Genomic DNA, 25112 nt, shown 5'->3' with positions numbered 1-25112 from the left:
TGATCACTGCCTGTCTTGAGTCCATGGAGCCAGTGTGTGGAGTCTGGGTGATCCCAGGGAAGCCCCCAGCTGTGTGGCCACAGACCTGTGGGTCAGAGCAGGGTTCCCTGCCTCTGGTGCGGGCGCGTGATTGTGGCTGTGTTGGTCCCTGCTGGGTGCCCCAGAAGCTGTGTGTCTGGCCCATTTGCCCACGAGCCAGACACAATACTGCTGGCCAATCGCAGCCATGGAGGAACTTCTCTTGCAACCCATGAAGGGCCCATTCAAGGGGTTGTCGCCTAAAGTGTCCTACCCTACCAGTCTGGTCCTGCTTCCAAAATATGTGAGCAGATCAATGTAAATAAAATGTGCCACAGGCAGAATAAGAACTCGACCCACAGGCGAGATTAGAACCCTAGTCACCTGCATCCATGCTACCTCACTTCACGAATGGGCCATTGTTAGAGCATGCCTAAATGATGATGGATGCAGAACAACTGGATGATTACGGCCATGGAGGAACCATACGAGCAATCCACAAACGGCACAAGCGTGGTTGGCACCTAACATGCCCAGCCTACCACTCCACTCTTGCCTCCAAAATCTCTCCCATGAATTGCAATAGTAACCAGGAACTGTTTCGACCGCTGTGCAAAAAAGATGTACCTCATGGCAGCTGGGAAATTTGAAGCCCCCCTTTTATGCCAAGAGGCCGACCCCCACCCTGTCAGGCCCATCAGCTTCTGGCCTCTCCGAAAGGAGGGGATGCAGCTTCAGGGCCGTAGGGGCAGCCCACTATGCTCATTGCACTTCCTCACACTCTTTGGGGGCATGTGCAGCTTCTGAAATGTTGCCTGTATTTACCAGTGACAAAACAGCTAAGGGGCTCTGAGTACCAATTTGAGGGATGGACAGAGAGCAGGGGCTAATTGGATGCTCGCTAACTATCCAAGCCTGTTTTGTTTGTCCATATGTACTAAACTGCCCTTAGGTAACCCTTGGGCCACAGGAGATTGTAGGGGTATCTGGGGCCCCATCTGCAGCATGGGCTGTCTGACCAACTGTTTGCCCAAGATTACAAGCTGCGTTGTGCTCCTGCAGCTCCCTGCTGACTGCAACCCTTGTCTCGGGAAGATAGCTCAGGGGCAGCGTGCTCGCCTGGGAAGCAAGGCAACATAGAGCAACACAGGTTCGACCCCCGGGTCCACGCTTAGAAACCTGTGGGTATTAAGTGCGTTATAAATAACCAATTAAATTAAACCCTTTGCCGATGGAATACATTAGTGGCGAATAGCCAAGGCTGGATTGCATTGATCCATTGCTGTATGGATTGCAATGATCAACTGCTGTACTGATGCCCCACCCCGCCCCCTCCAATCGCCTATGAATACAAGCAATCAGGGATATCATGTTGGCCAAAGATCACATTCATGGCTCCCAAGAAGTTCTTGAGGTAGTTATATTTTACTCCCAACCTTTTGTAATGTGGGAGTGAAATTTATTTTTCATGGGGTAAACAATTAGTTCTCCTTGTGAACTGGGATGCTGTTTGGTAAGTAAAAACACATTTTATCTTTGAAATAGAACTTTTCTTGATTTATTCTCGCATTAGTGATTAATTCGGAATATAAGCATTCACTTAGATCTATCTCCTACTAAATGAAAATAAGTCGTTTAGCTATAGAACGGGCTCATGTTGCAAATGTTTCTTTGGAGAGTGATTAAATGAAAATAATTATTTTTACATCTTACATATCCTCTTATAGATCCTAACACAATGTACTGTAGCGAGTTTACCTTAACTAATTTCTTGCAAGACCTGGGTCATACATTATTATAACTGCAAAATCAAAAGTTAAATATAGAAGAACACGGGTTTTCACTTGCAGATTATGGTAGTTTGCCTTAACGACTTAACAGTTGTTGTTGTGGGGGAATCCCTGGCCCCCACTGCGTTGTTCCGTGAGCCCCGGGCCCCCTCTGTTCCAAGCACTCACACGGAGACATGTGTCAGGCTCTGGCTCCCCTGTCACAATGTCGTTGACAGGGACGCCCCTTTTATTTATAGGGCACACAGCGGAGTGCAACGCCACTCCGCCGCGTGCTTGTCCCTTAAAGGGGCAACATCAGACTCCTCCTCCTTTTTCATGAGGACAACAAATAATAACACAACCCACAGCATGACTACGATTAACATCTACAACACACTAACACCCTTAAGCCAAACAACTAGATCCCCAATGAGCCCCTTTATTCACAGCCACCCCCCTTCGCCGCTGTGCAGGTCCCTCCGGGTCGGACTCCATTATGAGTCCAAGACAAAGTCACTGAAACAAGCAGGTTTGCTTGTCCCTGTCCTCAGGGGTACCTCCTGCTCGCCTCGGGAGTGGGTATCATGCCATCAGCTGGCATCCTCACAGGGGATAGAGGGAGGGGCTCTGCACCCCCGCCCTCATCAAGTATGTCCGAGGGGCTCCGCACCCCTGCCCTCGTCAAGTATGTCCGCAATGTCCTGGTCCACGGGAGCCTTGGTCCTGGGCTCACCCGGTTTCTTGAAGAAACTAACGTTCCTTGTGACCGAGGCTCGGCCGTCCGACGCAGTCACCATGGACCCCTTGACTGCTATCACGTCCAGCGGCTCTGGTTCATAGGTTACCGACAGTTTCCCGTGGGGGTGCCTGTTTCTTATTAGTACTTCATCCCCGGGCACGAGTTGTTGAGGATGGAGACCCCTCCTTTCATTCTCTTGCTCAGTCCGCAGTTGCGGCTCCATCTCCACTTGTTTAGTGTCGATGACCGCCGGCTCCTTTTCCCTCACGTCCGGCAGCAGACCTCTCGGGCACCACTTGAAGAGGTCTTCGGCCGGGGCCACTCCCGTTGAGGTGTACGGGGTTGTTCGATATACCCGCAAGAATTGGTAGAGGGCCCTCTCCAAACACTGTCCTTGACCTTGCGCAATCCGAAAGACTTTGTTTAACGTGCGCAACATCCTTTCAGCCTCTCCATTGGCCCTCGGCCACAGGGGTGTGACCTTCCTATGATGTACATCATAGCCTTTCAACAGGGCAGCAAACCGTTCTCCTTGAAATGGAGCCCCATTGTCAGAGCAGAGTACTGTGAGGAGACTATGAGCCGCAAATACCTTTTCCACCGCCACCGCCACCACCACCTGCTCGAAAGCCACCGACTGGATGAACTCCACCTCTGGGTATCTGGAGTACTCCTACTACCACCAGGAAGTGCGTCCCCTGCGACGTGGACCCAAAGTCGCCGTGGACAAGTGCCGCGTGGCATGGCTTCAATGGCAGGCTCTCTCTGGGCCGGCGACGTTGCCTGACACCACACACATGAGGCGACATAGTCATCCACCAGTTTCTCAGGTTTGGGGAACCACACCTTTAGGCGTAGCTGGGATTTGGTCTTTGCAGCCCCTTGATGGCCTTGGTGTGCCAGGCCGATCACCTCCTGTACTTTGGCCTGCAGGACCATGATCCAATCACCTCTCAACAACAGACCCTTCTCCGAAAACGACAGCTCCTCGCGCACTCTCCACGCTGCTCGACCACCACCTTTGCTTCCTGTGTGCGCCCAGCCAGCGACTCCAGGACACTCTTCCACGACCCTTGCTGCAGTGCCGCTCTGAGGCTGCAGAAGCACTTGTCGTTTGCAGCCGCCGCTTCCAGTTCTTTGAGTGGTAGGGCATTCGGGGTGGCCGCTTCAACCACCAGTTGTATATGATCACTGGCCTCTTCCGCACAGCCATCAGCTTCTCCGTCCTGGCGACTTCCCGGATGGGGAGAGAGGTAGTCGGCTGCATTGTTTGCACCAGGCCGATACACCATCGAGACCCCGTATTCCAGCAGGGCCAACATCCATCTCTCAATCCTCGCTGGTGGTTTTGAGGACGAGCCTGCCAGGATCGGCAGTAGGGGCTTGTGGTCTGTCACCGGCCTTCCCAGGATGTATAGCCAAAAATGCCTGCACCCCCAGAGGATGGCCAGCGCTTCTCGCTCTGAGAATACTGCTGCTCCGTGTCGGACAGAGCCTTGCTGGCATAAGCCACGGGGCGGACGCAGGAGTCTTGCCCCACTTGCGTTGGAACTGCTCCGAGGCCAAACAGGCTGGCGTCGACAACAATCTCCGACTGCAGGGCAGGGTCGAAGAAGGCCATTGTGTCTTCCTCATTGAGGGCGCTCTTAATGTCCTCGAACGCCGCCTGTTCCAACGGTCCCCACTGCCACGCCGTCTTTCTTAGTGGGGGCCGGTAGCGGCTCCGACCTGGATGCCAGATTTTTGATAAACCGGCCACAGCAGGTGACCATACCCAGGAAGCTTCTCACGTCTGACACATTTTCTGGGGGTTTCGCTTCCTTGATGTCCTTTACTTTCCTGGGGTCTGGAGACACTCCTCCCTCATTGAACATGAATCCAAAGAACTCTGTTCAGCCTCAGGAACTCACATTTTTCATGGTGGAGTGTTAGGCCCAATGATTAAAGCCTCTCGATTTTCGCCAGTCTCTGCAGATGGTCGACTTCTGACCTGGCGAACACCAGGATGTCATCACCGATGTTCAGAACACCCTCTAGGTCTGCCAGCGCCCCTCTGATAATGTTTTGAAATAGCTCAGCCGCGGAGGAGACCCCGAAGCTGAGTCGCTTGTACCGGTGTAGACCCCGGTGGGTTGTGAAAGTCGGGATATATCTCGACTCTGCATGCAGGAGGACTTGATGGTATCCCGCCCTGAGATCGAGCTTCGAAAAGAAGCAAGCTCCCTGCAGCTCTGCAATGATGTCGTCAATAGTAGGTGTGAGATGGCGTTCCCTCCTGATAGCCTTGTTGGGAAGCCTCATGGCCACACAGATTCTTACCGACATCGGGTTGCTTGGGTTTCCTGGCAACCACAATTGCGGTCTCCCAGGTCGTTGGACCTTCCACCTCCTCGATGATGACAAGGTTTACCAGGTTGTCCAGTTCTTTGTCCACCAATTCCTTCAGATGCAGTGTTTGAGGTCAATTGGCTGCACCGACTCATCGATGTGCAGTCTCACTGGATCCCCAGCCATGCGACCAATCCCTTGGAACAGGCCTGCATACTTCTCCAGCAGTGTTTGTATGTCCTCCACATATATGGAGTACGCAAAGCTCACCAGTCCGAGGGCTTCGGCCGCCGCACAGCTCATTAAAGTGTTGGTACTGACGGGCGTTACATAAAAACGTGCTTTGATCTTGGAGCTTCCATGCCCTACCTGAGCCATAAATGCACCATCCAGGGGAATAGGATGTGAGCCCCCAAATGTGAAAATGCAAGCTTTCGGGGTTGATAGTCTGGGGGAAAGGGCATGGCATCATAATGCTGATGGGCCATAATGTTGACTGAGGCCCCCGTGTCCACCAGCACCGATACAGGAGAGTCATTGACTGCCACGATGCACCTCGGCTGTCTTCGGCCCTTGGACTGGAGGGCGTCAATGCTTGACACAAAGATGATGTTTTCCTCTTCCTCCTCCTCCTCATCGGGTTGGGCACCTTCCTCCCCTTGTGCTACCTGGGCCACATTTGGAGGGCGGGACTGTCTGAAAAACCCAGATCCCACTGGGCTTCTCGGTACCAACACCAGCATGGACGCTCTGCTCACCCTTGCGAAATGGTCCATCAGGCCACACCGTCCGCATGGCCTCCCTGCAGCTGGGCACTCACTGGGGTGGGGCAGGTCGTACCAGCACTTCTGGCATGCTTCTCCTGGCCTCCCGCCCCTATCACCGAAGTTGCCAGACGGTCTCCGGGCACCCCTGCCGCCACGACCCACAGCACAGACCGCTTCTGACTTGGCTGCGCAGGACCCCGCCTCCATCCTTGAAGCACGTACCTCAGAAATCTCCTGGCAGCGGCCCAGCTCCAAAATGCGAGGAAGGGTGATCCCTGGTTCTCTCAGCACATGTCTCCTCAACTTGCCTGAGGAGCACCCTTGGATGAGCTGATTTCAGATCATGTCATCGGCGTTGTCCAATGCACATGCCACAGAGAGTCTCCTGAGACGACCATGAAATGTGTCGAGGGTCTCGTCTTCTTTCTGTTTAGTGGATAGTATGACAAACCTCTCGTAGTCTGCATTAGCCAGTGGAAGGAAGTAGTTGTGCAGGGCTGTCTTTGCTGCGGCATAGGTGGTGTCTGTGGGCTGGAGGGAGTAAAGATCTTGTGTACAGCCGGTCCAGCGCCATACAGTAACGTGGCCAGCTTGCTGTCATCGCTGGTTTCCATCGTTGCACGAAAGTACATGTCAAGGCGATCAATCCATCGCCTCCACCTAGGCCTCAGGCTCGATGGGGGGCAGACACGTCAAACTCTGATATGGGTGGGAGAGCCGCCGGGGCCCTCATCTGGGCCATTGCTGGAGGTGGGGTTGCTCCTTGCTGTTGTGGGACAGCCTGTGCCCCGTCCTGGTTTGCTGGGTCACTCATGGGTCAGAGCGCACAAGCACCCCTTCAGTATTGCACAGGGGCTGCAACTCATCCAGCTTGATTCTTCTTCACACAGCCAGCTTGATCTTCCACCTTCCACACCAGGATCACATGCCTCCAGGCACCCTTGATCTTCAAAACTTCCCACCAGTGCACACAAGCACTCACCAGCTTCCAGCAGTAGCAGTGGTCCAGTGGCCAGTCGCCAGATTGTCCAGCATTGAGGAGTGTCCAGAAATTGAGCCATTGAGGCCTAGGGTAGGAGTTCCAGAATAGCTAGTCTCCCCCCCAACCCCCAGTGCCTCCACTTCACTCGGTGAAATACACCTCAAAATTACAAAAATTAGCAAATTTCAGGTATGTCCATGTAGGGATAGCGGTCCGCTATCCATGCGTCCAAAAATTAATTGTGCCTGGATGGCACTCGCATGCCCCACCGGAGCTCTGTGAAGCATCCGTGTATGAGGGACAAAATGGCCGCCTCTGCGTGGTCTACCCCTCCCCCAAGCGTAGAACGAGAGATCCATCCCTCGGTCGGTATAAAAATGAATTGCCAAGATCACCACCGGGTCCGGGCATGTCTCCGGCCTCGTCGCCACTGTTGTGGGGGAAACCCTGGCCCCCACTGCGTTGTTCTGTGAGCCCCGGGCCCCCTCCATTCCAAGTACTCAAACGGAGACATGCGTCTTGCTCGGGCTCCCCTGTCGCAATCCTGCGGCCGGGAATGCCCCTTTTATTTATAGGGCACGCGGCGGAGTGCAACGTCACTCCAAAAAGGGCAGCACCACAGTTGTAGTCTTGGAGGTTTTACAAATATTTCACTTCAACGTATAAAGCTTCCAATTTATTTTTGACTAATTTGGCAACTTTGCTTGTGCTCATTATTCGAGGCCTAGTGATGTTCGAGGGTGTCCTTTTGGAAATGTGTGATGTATTCCCTTTTTTACACAAGTTAGAGTTCAGGTAGTGCGTTAACTTAACTTAAGCGCTTCCCTAAATCATGCCCGTCTTGCCAGCTGCTCTCTGTAACGCCTTGTGGATCATATGCCGAATTTGAATCCGACACTGTTGGCGCAAGTTAAATATTTACTATTCTTAAGTTAAAATATATCCCAACCCTCTGTCTTTTTTTCTGATTTTGTTTGACTTATTCTGTGTTTGTTGTGCAGCAACAGCGTTTTCACTTTTCCATCAGCTGGTCAACCTATCTGCTATCTCTGTAATAAAGCATTGAATCTACCTATTTCACATGAAACCATTTAGCATAGTATACAATTATAATCTTTATTATTAACATGCAGCTATTTCAGTCTATTTTATTTTTGTCTTCAGGAAACCTTTCAGTTCACACTTTTAAAATGGGCAGAAGAGCTTAATGACCTGGAACGGATACAAGATTTATTTGATTGTTACGAACAGGCCCTTGAGCTTTTTCCTAGAGATGAAGTGATTTGCAACAGCATGGGCGAACATCTGTTCAGGTTGGTAAAGTGGTGTTTGTGTGTGTGTCTGTTTTGTAGTAAAAAAGTATCAATGTAATATCTTACTTTTCTAACTTGTTTTCACTATCTTTACATTGTTCTGGGACTTTTAGTTTACATCCTCAAACTTTTATATGTGGGAACTCCTTAAACTTTTTTATTGGAATTAAGATATAAAATAAATAATTTACCACAAAATCAATTAATCTGTGTACCGTACATATATTTAACTGTATAAAATCATTTGCAACCCTTCCATAATTCAATTTTCAAAGCTGGCTTCTGTGTGTATCCAATATTTGTGTACAGTGGATCAATTGTGAATTTTATCAGCATTAGTTTTCATATTGTATATAGTCCTTGTGGATTGATACTTGTAGTGCTACATTGATGATCCGTCTCGATTTCCACTGCATCATAACTAGTCCTTTAAGCTAGAATGTGGTGTACAGGATAGAACTCTCATCAAAGAGAGAGAGCAATTTACTTCCTGGCCAGGAGCAGGGCAATACCAACTAATTTGCATATTTCTCAATTTCTCCATCTTATTCAGAACAGTAATACTTGGCGTTGGAAAGGGCTGGTGCATCTCTCTCGAGGCCAACAAGGTTATCGAGAGCTGAGAGTCAATAGCAGGAAATAGCATGCTGCGACTGTGTCAGGTCATACAGAACTGTTGTGGGAAAATACTTGTTTGTATTCCCGCCGTTTGTAAAATTCAGTAATTCCATTTGGTTCCAAGGAACATGAACCTGGTGAGTCGGGTTCTCAGTATCAAACCCAGGCACCTGTATAATTGGAAATGCTTGAGTTACCATAGACTTTGATGGGGCATTTATAATCCATAATAAAAATGTTGACACTATTGCAGGACAGAAGTTTGTCTCCAGTTTATACTCCTTAACTGCTTGGTCGATGTCCTCATAATTATCTGGCAGGGGATACACTTCCTCCTTAACGTTTAACCTTTTTTATTTATTATTTTTTTTAAATTGATTTTCAAACAAAAAACAATCCTCCTCCCAACCCGCCCCCTCCCTCTCTTCCCCCGCCAGAGAGAAACACTTCTGACTAAGTATCTTCCATAAGTCACCAACCTGTTAAAAATGGGTCCAAAAGTCTCAAGTTGTGCAGATACCACTGTTTCATATAGTTAACTTGTAGAAATGACAGTACATTGTCCCAATCTTGTCTGAAAAACTCCTGATCCCCTTGATCTGTACAGGTTGCCCACTAGAACGCCCCAAAATGCCATACCTTGCGCAACCAGTCTGAATCGGAAGAAGGCTGACTACTTAGCGCAGAATTGGCAATCGTCAACCACGCCCTTCCCAGGAGTATCATTAAGCCCCTCAGTTGACTCTTAGTAAGCCCCTTGCATCTTTGGACCCAGAGGCCACAAAGCTCCACCTTCCCATCCGAGATATCCACCCCTGCAAACATGCCCTTCATGTGCTTTTTTTTTTTTAACTCCTTCCTGAACGGTGGAGGACCTGACAACCCCACCAAATATGCCTCCAATCTCTGTTAGAATGACAGCCCCTCCAGCAGTTCGGTTGAGTCGAGGGGTATATTGTATGAAGCCTGGCTGGGGTGTAGTGCCTTTGGTACATCATTTTATTCCACGTTTACCGTACCTGAATCCAGTGCATTAATTACGGTATATTCTCCCAAGTTTCTCCCCCTATGCTAGTGCCCAGTGTACTCTCCCACTTCTTTTGATATAGGCAATTTGTCGGCGCCGGGCGCTCATTGAGGAATCTATAAATAGCTGATGCACACTTTTTCGAGTGGGTTGTAATGTAGAGTTCAAAGGTTGTTAACTGGCACGTTGCTGCCGCCATAAGGGTCGGATCTGACAACCAGTGATACAGGTAGTGATATCGGAGCCTGTCGGATCCAGTGAAGCCCAGGGTTGATTTACATGATTCAAATGTCCTTATTTTCTGCCCTTGGAACATGTCTCTCAGCTTCAGACATCCTGCCTCTTTCCAGGCACTAAATGCTTCCCATTCCATTCCCGGTGGAAATTGAGAATTCAGAAACAACTGCATGAATGGGGAAGGGGAGGTTGACAGCATGCCTCTAGTGACAGCCTTATCCCATACCTTCGCCGCCAGACCCACTATCATACTTCTCCCTAGATTCAGGGGTCTATTCTCTTTCTTCATCCTCAGCAGACCTAATAGGGGAGTACCAGCTACAGCCCTGTCTTTTCTCACCCAAGTTTATTTGTATGTCACCCGAAAACCATTCCCTCGTTATTCTAAGCTGCGCGGCTTAATAGTACGTCTGGAAATGGGGAAGCCCCAACCCACCCCATTTCTGGATGTCGTCAAAATATTCATGGCCACCCGGGGAGATTATTTTTCTGCCGTATGTAAGAGAGTAAGAAAGGGCTCCTGGCTCTGCCCCGATCTGCCCAGGTGGGCTTAGAACTAAATGATAAAGGGATCAGGGTGACTAAAAACCAAACACATCCATCAAATTGTCCAGGCCAAAAGAGAATATTGCTCTTGGTGAGATTGTTGGCAAACACCTATGTTTTGGCCCAATATCTATTGATGCATAAAAAACAATTTAATTAGTAGGGTAGGACACACGTTAATAACATAGACTTTGTACATAATACATGAACTTACTGCTCCAGTTCAATTAGCTGGACCAGAATGCAAGAAAAACATGTATTGTCCCTTACAAACCAAAGGGTGTGATGAACGAATGACATATATGTGAAATACAGGAAAAAACTGCTCAATTGACAGTGTAAACAGTACACATTATATATACAAATGGGAAGTCGACACTACTGTGTTTCGGCCAGTTATGCACTCTTTAGTGAGGCTGACATGTGGTAGGCCTTCATCAGGACAGAGAAGCTGGTGGAGTTCAGAGTGTCATACAATTCTTTGCTGTATGCTTAACTTGTTTTATAAGGGACAATACATGTTTTTCTTGTATTCTAATACAGCTAATTGAACTAGACCAATAAGTTCATTTATTATGTACGAAGTCTGTTATTAACGTGTGTCCTACCATACCAATTCAATTGTTAAGATTAGGTGTATGCATCAATAAATATTGGGGCAAAACATGGGTGTTTGCCAACAATCTCACCAAGAGCTTCCTCTTTTGGTTTGGACAACTTGATGGATGTGTGTGGTTTAGTCACCCTGATCCCTTTATCATATAGTGCCATATGTAAGAGGACACCATTTTATTAAGGCACCTAGAAAAGTTCTTTGGGACTGGGATGGGGAGTGCTTGAAAGTAATATAAAACTTTAGGTAAAACCACAATTTTTACAACTGTGATCCTCCCCAACCACGTGATCGATAAGGGGCTACACCTTTGTAGACCTAATTGTATTTTCCACAGGAGAGGGGGGTAGTTGTCTTCGTATATACCCCCATAGTCTTAGCTAGTACCACCCCTAGATAAGTGACTCCCGAGATCGCTTCCCTTAGCTGAGTGGAGCCCTTGACCGGGTCCATGGTGTCCGAGTGGCAGCTAAGTTTTAAGATTTCTAACTTCTGCATGTTCATTTTTAACCCTGCTATGAACCTCAAACTCTTCAAATCTCTGACATCGGGATCAACTTCTCTGGGTCTGACAGTGCCATCAACATGTCGTCTGCAAAGGCGATCACTTTGTGATTTTCCCCTGCCATCTCAATCCCTTGAATACCCTCCAGAGAACAAAGTCTAATTAGCAAGGGCTCTAAGTATATGGCATATAGTAATGGGAACCCTGTCATATGGTAATTAATTTAAACATCAATTTATCGCTTGCCGAATAGAGGGAGTCTGTTAATTGGCTTGTACCCTTCTAAGGAATTTCGACCCAAACCACATTATTCCAAGTATGGAACAGGAAGGTCCATTCGACCCTGTCCTTCTCAGCATCCGAGGCACGGAGGAGTGCTGGCCGTTGTTGTTTCTGTTTTTTATATTAAATGACAAACTCTACGCACATTTTTGTGTGTTTTCCTTAACAGTATAAAACCGGCCTGATCAGGGCTTATTAGTTTAGGCAAAAGATGGAAGAGCCTATTCCCCAGAACTTTTGTGTATATCTTAGCATCTAAATGAATCGGCGCAATAGGTCTGTAGGAGCCCGGAAGGGTCAGATCTTTCCACTCCTTTGGAATTACCACCACCTTGGGCTCGTTGATGGAGCCTGTGAGATTCCCTGTGTTTAAAGGAATCATAAAGCTTTGTAAGCCATGGCACCAGAGTGCCCTGACATGTTTCTTTTATAAATGTACACCGTATAACCATCTGGCCCTGGAGCTTTGTTAGCGGGAAGATCTTTAATCACCTCCAACACTTCGCTTTCCTGTATATTCCCATCAAGGCCTTCCCTCTCTAAAGGTGAAATGTTTGTAAATGGGACAGTATCTAAGTATGCTCTTTGCCTGTCATCCTCGGGTCCCTCTGAGGCATAATGTTTTGCATAGAAATCTTCAAATACTGCCACAATCGACTCTGTAGTCGTGATTGTTCCTCCTTCCTTATCCTTCATTTTCAGAATGGTACGGGAAAGGGTCTTGTTCTTCAACTGTCTAGCCAACAGCCTGTCCAGTTTATTTGCACCCATATAGAATCTTTGTTTTGTAAACGATAGGGCTCTTACCACGCTTTTTGTACGCAACAGGTCCAACTGGCCCTGTGCATGTCTCGGGGATCTCTGAACCCTCCTATTTGGACTGTCTCTAATTCCTGCAAGATGTCCCGCACCTGGGTCTCCAGTTCCCTTTCCAACTGGCGTTTTTGCTTATCCCAGACAGCTTTTATTGCTATAAGGTGCCCCGGTAACACTGCTTTAAAGGCATCCCAAATTGATGCCACCGCCATTCCTGGGGTCTCATTTTCTACAAAGTAGGAGTCAATCTTCTCCTTTATCGAATCCACCACCAGAGGGTCCTGCAATAATTCTGTTGGAAATCTACATAGCCCACCTGCTTTCCCTTCCACTGCAATAGGTAACTTCAATGGGGCATGATCTGATAATTCAATGGTCCCCAGCTCAAGCTTTTTTATTCTGCCTACTATGCGCGTGAAGACCCAGATATAGTCTATCCTCGACAATGAGGAGTGAACATATGAATAATATGTGAACACCCCCCGCCCCCTCATTTGGCCCTTTTGTTACCCTCCATGTGTCATGTAGCGCCAATGTCGTGATTGACTCCTTTCGAGGCAGCTTTTATATGGTGGGCCGCTCGTGAGCGTCTATCTTCCTGGGGCACCCAAGCCCTATTGAAATCCCCTGTCAATAATACTTCCCCCTTTGCGACCCCTCCAGGTGCGATAGTATATTCCTCAAGAAACCATCTTGGCCCACATTGGGGGCATACATTATCGCTAGTGTGTAGGGGCAAGCATCTAGGCACACATTAAGGAGGAGAAATCTCCCTTCTGGATCTACCTGAGAATCTTGTACCTGAACTGTCAGACCATCTCTTATAGCTATGAATACCCCCGCCATTTTTCGCAATGCATTCGCCTGGTAAAGCTGACCATATTCCCTTATTTCCAGCTTCATTTTATCCCTTATCCTTATGAGGGTTTCTTGAAACATCACTAGATCTTGCAGGTGGAGAAACCAGAATGTCTCCAGCTTTCTTTTCTTAACAGGGCTATTCATACTCCTTACATTATATGTCAAAATAGTCAACCTAGTCATATCATCTGGACTCAATAGTGGTTCCTTTGCCCCTGTCCAGGCCTCTGCGCCTTTCCCAAATCTCCCTCTCCAGCAGTTCCCCACTCCCCAACCTCTCCCCATTTCCTCCCACCATTTCCTGTCTTGTTCCCGTATTCCTCCTTCTTACCTTCACCGTCCTTCTCCCCCCCCCCCTTCCCTGAGGAGAGCCAAAATTCCTAGGGCGTAATGCCCCTCGCTCTTGGCTCTCAACCTAACCCAAGGCACCTTACAGGGAATCCTAAACCCCACTAAGGATTCCAGAGACGACTTCTCACTGCGTCCCCACCAGCTGCTCCTCCTATCAACCTGCGGCTCAATTCAAGCAATTGTCCGGGGGAAGCACCCCAAATCTCTGTTCCTACTCTTTTCCCACTGACCCTCCTCCCCTATAACCTTATACCTTCTTCAGCATCCAAAAAGAGACAAGGAGGGGTCCCATCGAGCTACCTCAAGATGTAATCACTGGAGGTGACAGAACTATGTAACAACTTTAATGTGCTTATAGCCACATCTTTATCAACAAATGTAAGAAGATGGGGAGAAAGGTGGTTCCAAAAAATATATTCTTATTTTATTTAGTGATTACTCGTACGTTAAAACAAGACCAACAGGTCACGTTTGCAAATTTAGACAACATAAAACAAAATTAATAGGAAGACAATTCATTTAACACTTTTTTGTCCTAGTGTTCACTCCTTGAATACATTGAATTTCAAGTGATGTTAGTAACACATGGGTGACTTTGCAAGGTGCAGTTCATATCCGACTATTTGCAGGGTCCCCATATACATTGTGTCGACATGAGTGAATCTGTTTCCAGCCTTCTTCGTAGACACACAAATAGACTATTAGTTATTCTTGGGTTTTTGAGCCGATTGTGCAAGGCTTTCTTCAGGACACATCAACCCCGTATCTTACGGTGTGTACCAGTGTTATTGCAAAATTATCTCCACATATCTATAAAAAACCAGAGACATACATATAAATATTAAGTTCGCCAACCACTCCATTTTTTCTAATATTTATCTTAAGCCATGGGTGAAACAATGCTGTCAACATCTCATTTTATTTGCGTGCACATCGTATACTTTAATTACTATGACTGTACTGTGCTTCTTTACAGTCAGATCGATATATACTCAGTTACAATCGATTCAATTTTATGCTATCTTTCAAGACTCTTGTTATTTTAGCCCCATTTGTGGACTTCTATTCATGCTGCATTAGTGCCAGATGAAGAGGGCAGGAAAGGTGACGGAAGGGGAGAGAGAGGAATGAGAGGGGGGGAGGAGGGAGGGACAGACAACAAGGGAGACATTAATGTGACTTTATTTAACTCCGTCAAACCATATTGTAAAAAGTGGAGTCAAAAAAGCCTACCTATATGGCTCTTATCATTCACAGAAGACCGACACGATCAATCGTAAAGTGAAATGCTTGTCACAGACGGGCTGCTTATCGTGTTAGTACACAACTGTGGAAAAAAAACCACCAGGGACAAAGGACTCAATTACTTATTTGTCAATAGTTATTGGTTGGCATCTCAAAAGAACGCATGTGACTGCGCCTACCTTTCGTGGTCCCGCACAGTTATTTAGATGGGTTAGTCTCTAGCATTCAGCGACAGGATATGTTGGGGTGGGTCATTATGCGCGAACACCTACTGAGGGAAACGCATATGTCAAGCAAGATCGGACTCAAACCGCTGATTTACAAGCAAAACAGAAAAGCATGTGTCTACTTACACATAGCTTACTTTGTCTAGTGAGCTTGGCAAAACTCCACGTCTCACAGCAGGGACGGAATTCGGCACAGGACGAGGTGGTTTCTTTGCTTTTTTCACTCGCCATGTCATAGGTAGAGTTACGATGAATGGCTAGGGTGTATTGTACACCTAATAAACGACATTACGGGGTGTTGAACAACATTAGTATTATTCTCAAGTATGAGATGAAACGGGCAAACGTATGCCGGCAGGACACTTACTTTTAGGGGCGAGATCCCCGAGTGCATCCGGTGGAACTGGCGAACGCGGGTGCCAGTAAGATTCCGACCGAGACTCCGACCTGATTTTTGTCACGTGATCATGCTACATGCTGTATAGCTGGGTCACGTGATGCAGCCAGACACAGGACTAGTCCGTGGCAGGGAAATGGCCACACTTTCTTGTTGGCCATTTTGGAAGTATATCACCTACGTATTGCAGGCCGTAGCGCAGCCGGACAAATGCTGGCTTCGCTCTGTTTAATTGACAATGTACATGGCCCCCAAAAATCGCAGTATCAGATCAATGGTGTGGAAAGTCACATTAGATATAATGTTTCAGGCAGGATAATCACAGTCATAAATTATTTGCGTATGAACAGACCCCACTCTATGTATAGATTTAGTCCATGTTTTACTGAATCCAGATTAAAGATCCATTTTGTTCTACGCAGTTTTTTGTCTGTTTCGCCACCACGTGGGTGGTGGTCGACTTTTTGTATAACGCACCAGAAAATTTCATCATGAGAATGGTTCGCCTTCTTGTAATGTTCAACTAATGGTTTATTGGGGGTACCATTTTTTTATGCAGCGGCGATGTTCGCCAATTCTAGTGCGGACCGATCTTTTTGTTTTGCCAATGTATATAAGTCCACAGGGGCATTTGATACAGTAGGCCACCCACTTGGTGGCACAATTGGTGAACGTGTTCAGATTCCAGTTTCTCCCTTTTAGCTCAATGGATTTTAAATTTTGCGTAAATTTGCACATGGTGCAATTGCCACATTTAAAATGCCCTATGACCGGCGGTGGATGCCATAGTGTCGATTGGGTCTGATCATTACTCTTGATGGTAGGATAGGTATGGACCAGTTTGTCTCTGAGATTGGTCAACCGTTTAAAAGCAAAACGAGGTGGGGGAATATGGAAATCCTCAGTGTTGATTATTTTCCAATTTTTTAGGATTACCTTCCTTAAGTCATTAATTATCGGGGTAAAAGACGAGACACATGTTATTTTATCTAACATGGTTTTTGTTTTTTTCGAGAGGCACTCTGTTCTTGTGATATTGGCTGCCTTTTTATATGCTCTTCTCACAATGTGGGAGGGATACCCTCTTGCCTTCAGATTTTCTTTTAATGCCATGCCCTGATGTTTAAAATCTCCTTTTGTCAGTATAGTTACGCCTGATCCAGAGAAACTGACCAAAGGGTAGATTCTCCCTTAATGATTGTGGATGATATCTTTGAAATTGGAGTAGCGTATTTCTGCCCTGGTCTCTTCATCTGGCACTAATGCAGCATGAATAGAAGTCCACAAATGGGGCTAAAATAACAAGAGTCTTGAAAGATAGCATAAAATGTAATCGATTGTAACTGAGTATGTATCGATCTGACTGTAAAGAAGCAAAGTACAGTCATAGTAATGAATGTATACGATGTGCACGCAAATAAAATGAGAGGTTGACAGCATTGTTTCACCCATGGCTTAAGATGAATATTAGAAAAAATGGAGTGGTTGGCCAACTTAATATTTATATGTATGTCTCTGGTTTTTTATAGATATGTGGAGATAATTTTGCAATAACACTGGTACACTCCGTAAGATACGGGGTTGATGTGTCCTGAAGAAAGCCTTGCACAATCGGCTCAAAAACCCAAGAATAACTAATAGTCTGTTTGTGTGTCTACGAAGAAGGCTGGAAACCGATTCACTCATGTCGACACAATGTATATGGGGACCCTGCAAATAGTCGGATATGAACTGCACCTTGCAAAGTCACCCATGTGTTACTAACATCACTTGAAATTCAATGTATTCAAGGAGTGAACACTAGGACAAAAAAGTGTTAAATGAATTGTCTTCCTATTAATTTTGTTTTATGTTGTCTAAATTTGCAAACGTGACTTGTTGGTCTTGTTTTAACGTATGAGTAATCACTAAATAAAATAAGAATATATTTTTTGGAACCACCTTTCTCCCCATCTTCTTACATTTGTTGATAAAGATGTGGCTATAAGCACATTAAAGTTGTTACATAGTTATGTCACCTCCAGTGCTTACATCTTGAGGTAGCTCGGTAGGACCCCTCCTTGTCTCTTTCCTGACATTCAGTCCTCCCCCACGAGCCCCTATCAAAAAAGAGGACCTCTGTTTATTCAGTCCGCTCATTTGAGTTTTCTACACTTCTTCAGCATCCTACCAATCACAGAGCCCCAAATGATTAAGGTCTCTTCTTCCCCGCTTGGTCTGGAATTCATCGTCACCGTTTTCCATCCCCACAGCTTACGTCGCCATCGTCCTTGGTATCCTCCTGAAGGTTCAATATTTGCATTCCCTTGTCACACGTTACCATATGCTGTTGGTCGTCCCATGTGAAGAGTAGACCAAACGGGAATACCCACTTATTTCTTACTTGCTTCTGCGCAGGAATCGGACCACTGGGCCCATCGCCCTCCTTTTCTTCAAAGTACTTTGCGCCAAATCCTGAAATAACTGATTGTCTTGCCCATTGATCGTTGTTGGACCTGATATTCGCGCTGTCATAAGTATCCTCTTTTTTGGTGCATAAAAGGTTACTGCCCTCAGTACGTCTGTCGGCCTCGCCCCGGTTCAGTTCGTTGTGGGCCCACTCTATATATGCGATCAAAGTTGATTAAGCTGTCTCCCTCACTTGGTGCACTGTATTTTCAAGTCCTTATCTTCCACCGATTCTGCCAGGTTCCTAATCCCAATGTTCAATCACCTGGACCTGTTCTCCAGGTCCTCACGCTATAGTCCTAAGTTGTGAGTTAGTCTGGCGTCCTGTTCTAGAACCTCCTCTGACTTGTTTGCATCTTCCAACAGCTCCTATTGGGCTCGCTCAGTTGTATCCACTCTCTCCTCAAGCTCCTCAAGCTTCACAATATCAGCCTTTATGTCCTGAATAGGTTGCTTCATCTCTGCCTTCAATTGGGTAAATTGGGTTTGAAAAGAGGACATAAATTGGTCCTGGAACTCTTTGAACCATTGTTGCATGTTCCCTGTGGACCGGCATATTTGATTCCTCAAGGTCCTCTTCCCCCTGTCTCTGTGTGTCATCCTTGTCCTGGCCTTCTTCCATCTGTGCTGTAGCCTCCTGGGCCCACAATTTTGCTAAACTGCCCTCCGGGCGCTTCGGGAGGGATTTCAGGCCTGCTGACGCTGTTTTACCTCTAGCCTTGAACATGGGGCTCAAGTGGTCAGCCCGAGGTACAGAGATGCTGTCTGTGCAAGATACTTCCTCACTCCTGGCTGATGAAACACTGTAATGAATGGAGTGTTAATTCTGCTTTTCACCCCAGGACTCTGACTTCAGATGATTGACTTCAGATGATGAGGTGGCGTTGTTAGGAAATATTTCCATTTATGGGTAATTTTCCCCTCCAATTGTGAACCCCCCCCAACTTTTTGCTGTTGTCTGACCATCCTAGCCTGACTTTTGCCAGTGCTGCCCAGCCTTCTGCTGTACTCCGCTGTGCTTTTGCTCATTTTGTTATAGGGAAACGGACATGCCCTTCACTGTCAGTACTGGGAGACTTTGTTTCCCTTAGTCGTTCACTTTGTTGCTATTTCTTAGTAACATTTTATCAGTGCACAATGTACCTTACAGTACAGTGCAGTGCACTGGGGTCCCTTTTTCATTTTTAAGGCCCTAGACACCTTTGAAGGATTTTTGGTGAATGTACAAGTGTGCCCTGGACAGAGCTGGTGGCAGCTGTTACTTTCTATGTATTTTCAACTCTTTTCTATGGTCCAACCCGCGTTTACCATGTTTGGCCCAGGACAGTGGTCAGTGCCTAAAATGGCCATGCCCCCAGGTAACTTTGTTCTGTCCATTGGCCATCTTGTCCCTTTGCCTTCCCCAGGTCGAGCAGACCTGTGAACTTCCTTATTTGGTCATGCAGACCCACGCGCAAACCGAAGCTTTCTCAGGCTTCTGCATGCATTGTGTGTGTGCCTCCAGGATGTGGGCAGTAGGTGTCTAGTTCTAATACACATCCTGGGTGCCAGGAGGTCTGGTGTGCTGGGATGACTGGGACCACCGTGGTCTGTGATTGGTTCATGTCTGGGATGGCTGTATGTGAGCAGTTCTCCTATTGGTTTCTCTTCGTTTTCGCACAAAAGAGATTTTGGATAAGAGAAGGCATCTTACAGCCATTTCAGGTCGATCTTCTGAGTTCACACTGAAGTAAAGGAGCCAAGTATCCTGAACTGAAGAAGCAGATCCGCGGAACCGCTGGTGATCCGCTGGAAGGTTTGGCACCCTGAGCCCGCTGTTGTCCCGTCTGACCCCCTGTTTCTGATCGAACCTAGAAGGCCTGCAAGAGCGCTTCGACCCGTTGAAATAGTGGGACCAACTATTCTCAGCACCTCCTGCTTAACCAGTAAGCAAGCCTTTCAGAGGTGTTCCTGCACTGCCCAGTGAACTGACCAGCTTGTACGGGACCTTTGCCCTGGAACACCCGCCACCTCGAGTTTCGACTTGAGCCTTTGGACACTGTAAACTCTGGGTATAAGGCACTCTCCTGCCGAGTTCCGTACACCTAGCCTTCATAGGTCTGGAATTAGGAGAGTATGCCTGAACCCGAGCACACACAGTCACTTTGTTGCCCAGCTGTGGTGACAAACTTTGTGGGTGCCTTACTGCTGTGCCTGCAGACTCGCTGCAGTGGAACTAGCCTGATCCCTTCACCAGGAGTGGATAAATCGCCACTGTCCCGCCACAGAATAATTCCCGGAACTCAGCCCCTGAAAGCTGCAGAGACGCGCAACTGCAGCTTTTGAACCTGCGACCGAAGTGGACTTGACTGCCGAAGTTTGGTCCGGAGTGCGCTGAGGGTCGGTAAGTACTTGCAACCCATACCAGTGACCCCTGGCGCATCCATAGACTTTTACGCATGAATGTCTCCTGAGGGCCACTCTTCTTTATCAAGGTAGCCTGTGCTACCAAGCTCTTCCCAACTTATGGATCCTGTTCTGCCCTCTTGGGAAGACCTTCTTTTAATAGTGGGCACTTATTCTTCAGTGCTTCACCCACCTTCCTGAGCCCTGCAGCCCCATGAAGAGACCCCGTTTTGAACGTAACCGCACAATCACGTGTGCCAGCACTGAATGTACTTTTGAGCTGAAGGCTCCACTCATCTTAGGGACTGGACTGCCTGATAGCTAGGGTTTGAATTGTGTAGGACTGCCTAAATGATATTCGCACTGTGTACCCCTTTCTTTGTAGGTTGTGGATCTATACTGAACCACAGTAAGGCAGGATAGGCAGAGTTCTACTGGAGAGCAAGGAAGTCAATTGCAAGGCCCAATCTTGGAGAGAGCAAGCAGAAGGGGTCCAGGTTCACCAGGGGGTTATGCCCAAAGAGTCTTTGTAGATAGTTCGCACAAAAAGGATGAAATTAAAGTCAGGAAACGTTAGCTAGGTTGCCCCAGGCCAGCCAAGTTAGAAAGTCGAGGTTTTACTGTCACCCCGAACGATCTGTCGCAAGGGAAGCCAGGTGGGACACAGTACCATAAGTGTGAACGAAGCTCCAGCGGGGGTAGTTGTTCCTGGCAGTAGGTGCAAGTCGGTGTTTCGTCCAGAGGAAGAAGAGGTCTCGCCGTGGAGGAAAGATGAAGGTCGTTGCACTGCCAGTGAAGAAACCAGCCGCGGAGTTCTCCGGTTAAAAGGCACTACCCTTCTCTTCGCGGTAGTGGTAAACCGTGGTATTCCGGTTGCCGGGGGGCTTGGCACGGGCAAGGCGCCACGAGATGCTCCAGGAAGGTGAAAAGAAGGTAAAACTGGTTATCCCCACCAGTCAAAGGAAGAAGACTCTCCGGACTGGAGATCTCCTCTGTCGTCGGGGGAAAAGTAGTGAGACGTTTCAACAGGGCTCGTCGTTGCAGGTCGGCTCAGCTTCTCCCTCCTCGGATTCTTAGGTCCTGTGGCGACTTCTGAAGTTCCAGTCCCCAAAGCCCTGCTTTTATGCAGCACACCCCCATTCACTCAGCCTAGCGCTCAATCAAACATGCTAAGTGGTGAGCCGGCCGGCTCACCACTTGGGCCAATCACACAAGAGTGCGACTTGAGTTACCAAGGTAACTCAGTCCAGGGTGCCTAAACCCCCTCCCCACCCCCTGAGGTACCCAGACAGAGTGGCACCACTTTTGGAGGCTTCTGTGGAGAAGCCCGCCAAAAAGTGGAACAAAGGGCTCGACTTGGGTCGGAGTCACAGAAGAGAACACAAATGCCATTTTAGAATCAAGTTCTGGCAAAAAATACCAACCGGTGAATTAATATTAAATAAATAAACCGGCGGTATGTTTGAGGCTATAAGAATTAAATAATTAAAGATTGTAGCCTCGAACAATGGGAAAATCCCATAGAGATATATTCGCGGTCGAATATAAAAAGTAGTATCCACTGCCACCAGCCAAAACTCGATCAGGGGGGACGGAGACGTGCCCCCTCGAACAACAGACCCCAGGGCAATCGAATTGCCCCGACCAGTACGTCCACAATATGATGGTTTGTACTGGTTTCTGTTCATAATTTGGGACTAGTAAAGCCAATGGTGACTTTACATGCCCTGGGAGACAGTAGTCAGTCCCAGGGTATGGAGTCTATGTTGGGGGGTCGCTACAACACCCCTGGGTTACGGCACGGAGGGTGCTGTGTAACCCACATCAAAAAATCACATAAGACCCTATGGAGTAAAAGACCCCATAGCCCATAAAACACATGGAAAGTTAAAGGAACACCTCAAATCATGCCTAAGAGTGGGAGCAAAAGAATCTCACTCTTAGCAGGAGAGAAAAAAATAAACCCCAAAAATCCAGCAAAGCTGCTGTGGGACTCACTAGGTTTGGGAAATTAGCCTTACAGAGAATTCTCCCTAACCTGTTCCTTCCAAGGGGAACCGATACATGTTTTTATAATTTTGGTCGACTCTTACAACATTGCAATCCCATTTCTGTCCTACTTACTTTTGTTTCCTCCTTACTTTGTGATCACAAAGCTGCTTTGATAATGTCCTTCTTTAAATGCAGTGTGACCACAAACATTGCAGTCTACATACTCATGTCATGAGTCCTCCATTCCATACTTTCAACTGTGTACACAGAGTGTATTTTCCTATGGTACATTTTAGCAGTATGCCTTCCACAGGAAACGCAGCATTACATTTCATAATATCAAACCGTTAAATATAAATCTGGAATGGTCTCATCTAATGTTCTGCAATATTCTGTGCCAGTGCCTCATCAGGAATGTAAATCCCTTTTCCTCACAGCGACGGGGATCTTCAGAGTCTGGGATCAATAGTGTCCGAGTCAGCTGGTGAGTGAAGCGTGGCTGCATGAAAACAGCAGTGTGCCCCACTCCTGACTCCCACCTTTGCCTGTTCTCTGACCGTGGCACATTTAGTCCAACTGGACCTTAACTTCAATGAGGTCTCATCTGGTGGTGCCAAATTATGGGAAAATACTTATTTGGGTTCCTTCCTGTGTTCAGAAAATAACTAAGACAAAATGAAACACTGGAACCAAATTTAGTTTTATGCTCAGAGACACAGGTTTTTATTATAGCTGCAGTTAACTCCACATGGTCAACAATCATGCAAACCACCTGTCCTCTCATTATCTCTGTCTGCTTTCCCCCATTCACAAGGAGAGCATTTATACATTTTACAGTTAGTATAGTCTTACGAAGGTCTTAGATCCTGGCTAAATCTCAACATACTCTCTTGCAGCTGTTCTTCGTCTATATAACATGCTAAACTTGTTCTGCAAGTACAAGTGGGCAGCTGAATCCATACATAGACATTCCATGTTGCTGCAAGATCAGGATTTCTAAAGCAAGACATGTTCACAGTTTTCTGTTTTAGAGAACCTATTTCAAAACAGGCTTCCAAATGCTACAATATGTAATACACAGCTCAGTGTTAATTGTTTTACAGTTCACTATAGGGGGTTAGACTCTACAAACTAATTTGTGAAGGAGGTATTTCAGTATTTCAGTATTTCAGCTGTGCAAAAAAAGCTTGTTGGTTCAGGTATATTGATGAACAGCTACATAATTGTGGGCAATATTACATTTTCAGTTCAGTTCAATTTCTGAAACTGTATGTTGATTCTTCAAAGTGGAGAGCTTTGACTTCCTGTGAAACCTGGATTCAGAGAGTGTACACATTAGGGTCACCATCTAAACCACCAGTATCCATCCAATGTCCTTGCTGGAACTGTTATTGGCTAGAGCTATAACTTGCCCCATTTTATGTTTAGACCAGACAACACATGAAACCTGTCCACCCTGGAGAGATCTTGATATGTGGTCTTGGAGAGAATATGAATGTATTATCTAACATTGTAGAAGTATGTTGGGAGTCTTGAATTTTAAAATTGAAGCCCATTACCAATATGTTCTCGCTTTTGACTAATTGTTCTATTGCCAGTGCAAATAAAATGTATCACCAGAGTGGAATCCTCCTAAAATCTCCTACAGAGTTAAAATGGTGCAGTATCTTTGGGGCCGATTCTGGCTAAAGATTTATTATGCTGTTAATGTCAAGAGTCAGAAACCAGTCCCCTTCCACTATTATCTATGGGTAGCTAAGGAGGAGCCATCATTCCAGGGTGCAGAGGGCCCTCTTAGGCCCTAATAGCAGGTCCACTGCTTGGAGATCCAGTGCATCCTTCTTTAGAATCGTAAAAAGATGGCTTGGATTAAACTATTTGGAATTGCCTGTAACTGTTTGGGCGATAGTCTACACCAGTATTTTAGCTTCGATTTTATTATCAAAGCTAGGCAATGTATGGGGACAACAGGGGAGCAGTCAGTCCTGTCATTACCTGGTTTTAGGATCAGGGAATTCTGGGCCTCTCTGGTAATAGGTATTGGGGGGGGGGGAGTATCCTGATCATCAAATCCTTCAGGTAGCTTGGCATTAATTGTGCATCTACTCTAGGGGCTTATTCCTTGAAAGACTCTATAGTGATCCCATCTTGGTCAGGGGCCTTGCTAGTGGTAAAGTCTTTAACAATAGTCTGACAATATTACCATTTCTGTAATGGGGGGCGTTCAGGGCCTTTGTGCAGATTTCTATCCAATTCTGTAGAGCCCAAATAATAATTGAGTTAATAGGTAGTGTGCACAGTGTTTATCAGCCCTTCTTTTGCACATTTTGTCTTTGAAGGCTATTTCTGTAATGACAGTGCAATGTGCTGAAGTGCCGCGTTACATTCTTACCTGTTGAAGCTGCTGGTGTTCTTCCAAATGAGTCAGGTGATTGCAGGGACCAGAACTTCTTGAGCCGCTCTTGTGTTGACCTCTCACTACAGCTGCACTATATTAACAGTGCTTCAAGAGTCACGCATGAAGTGCGTCACCGTCATGCCAGTACAATGGCTGTGGTGGATGGGGCTGTGGCAGAAATAATATCCCTGCCGATGCATCCAGTGATCCAATCACCTGGGGACATTAGTAAGGGAAATTCCGGC

General features: G+C 46.9%; 1 protein-coding gene across 2 annotated transcripts in view; it reads left to right on the top strand.

Annotated features, from left to right (window-relative positions):
* PRMT9 (protein arginine methyltransferase 9) overlaps positions 1 to 25112 on the top strand; it is a 1177496-nt gene that overhangs the window by 73569 nt on the left and 1078815 nt on the right. For both annotated transcript variants that reach the window (XM_069631249.1, XM_069631248.1), the window contains exon 2: positions 7771 to 7919. In XM_069631249.1, coding sequence (XP_069487350.1) covers positions 7771 to 7919 — 149 coding nt within the window. The remainder of the gene's footprint in view (positions 1 to 7770; positions 7920 to 25112) is intronic.

This window comes from Ambystoma mexicanum, chromosome 6q (assembly GCF_040938575.1).
Source record: "Ambystoma mexicanum isolate Mex_15411 chromosome 6q, UKY_AmexF1_1, whole genome shotgun sequence".
In the NCBI taxonomy this organism is placed as follows: Eukaryota; Metazoa; Chordata; class Amphibia; order Caudata; family Ambystomatidae; genus Ambystoma; species Ambystoma mexicanum.
This window is presented reverse-complemented; position numbering and strand designations above follow the sequence as displayed.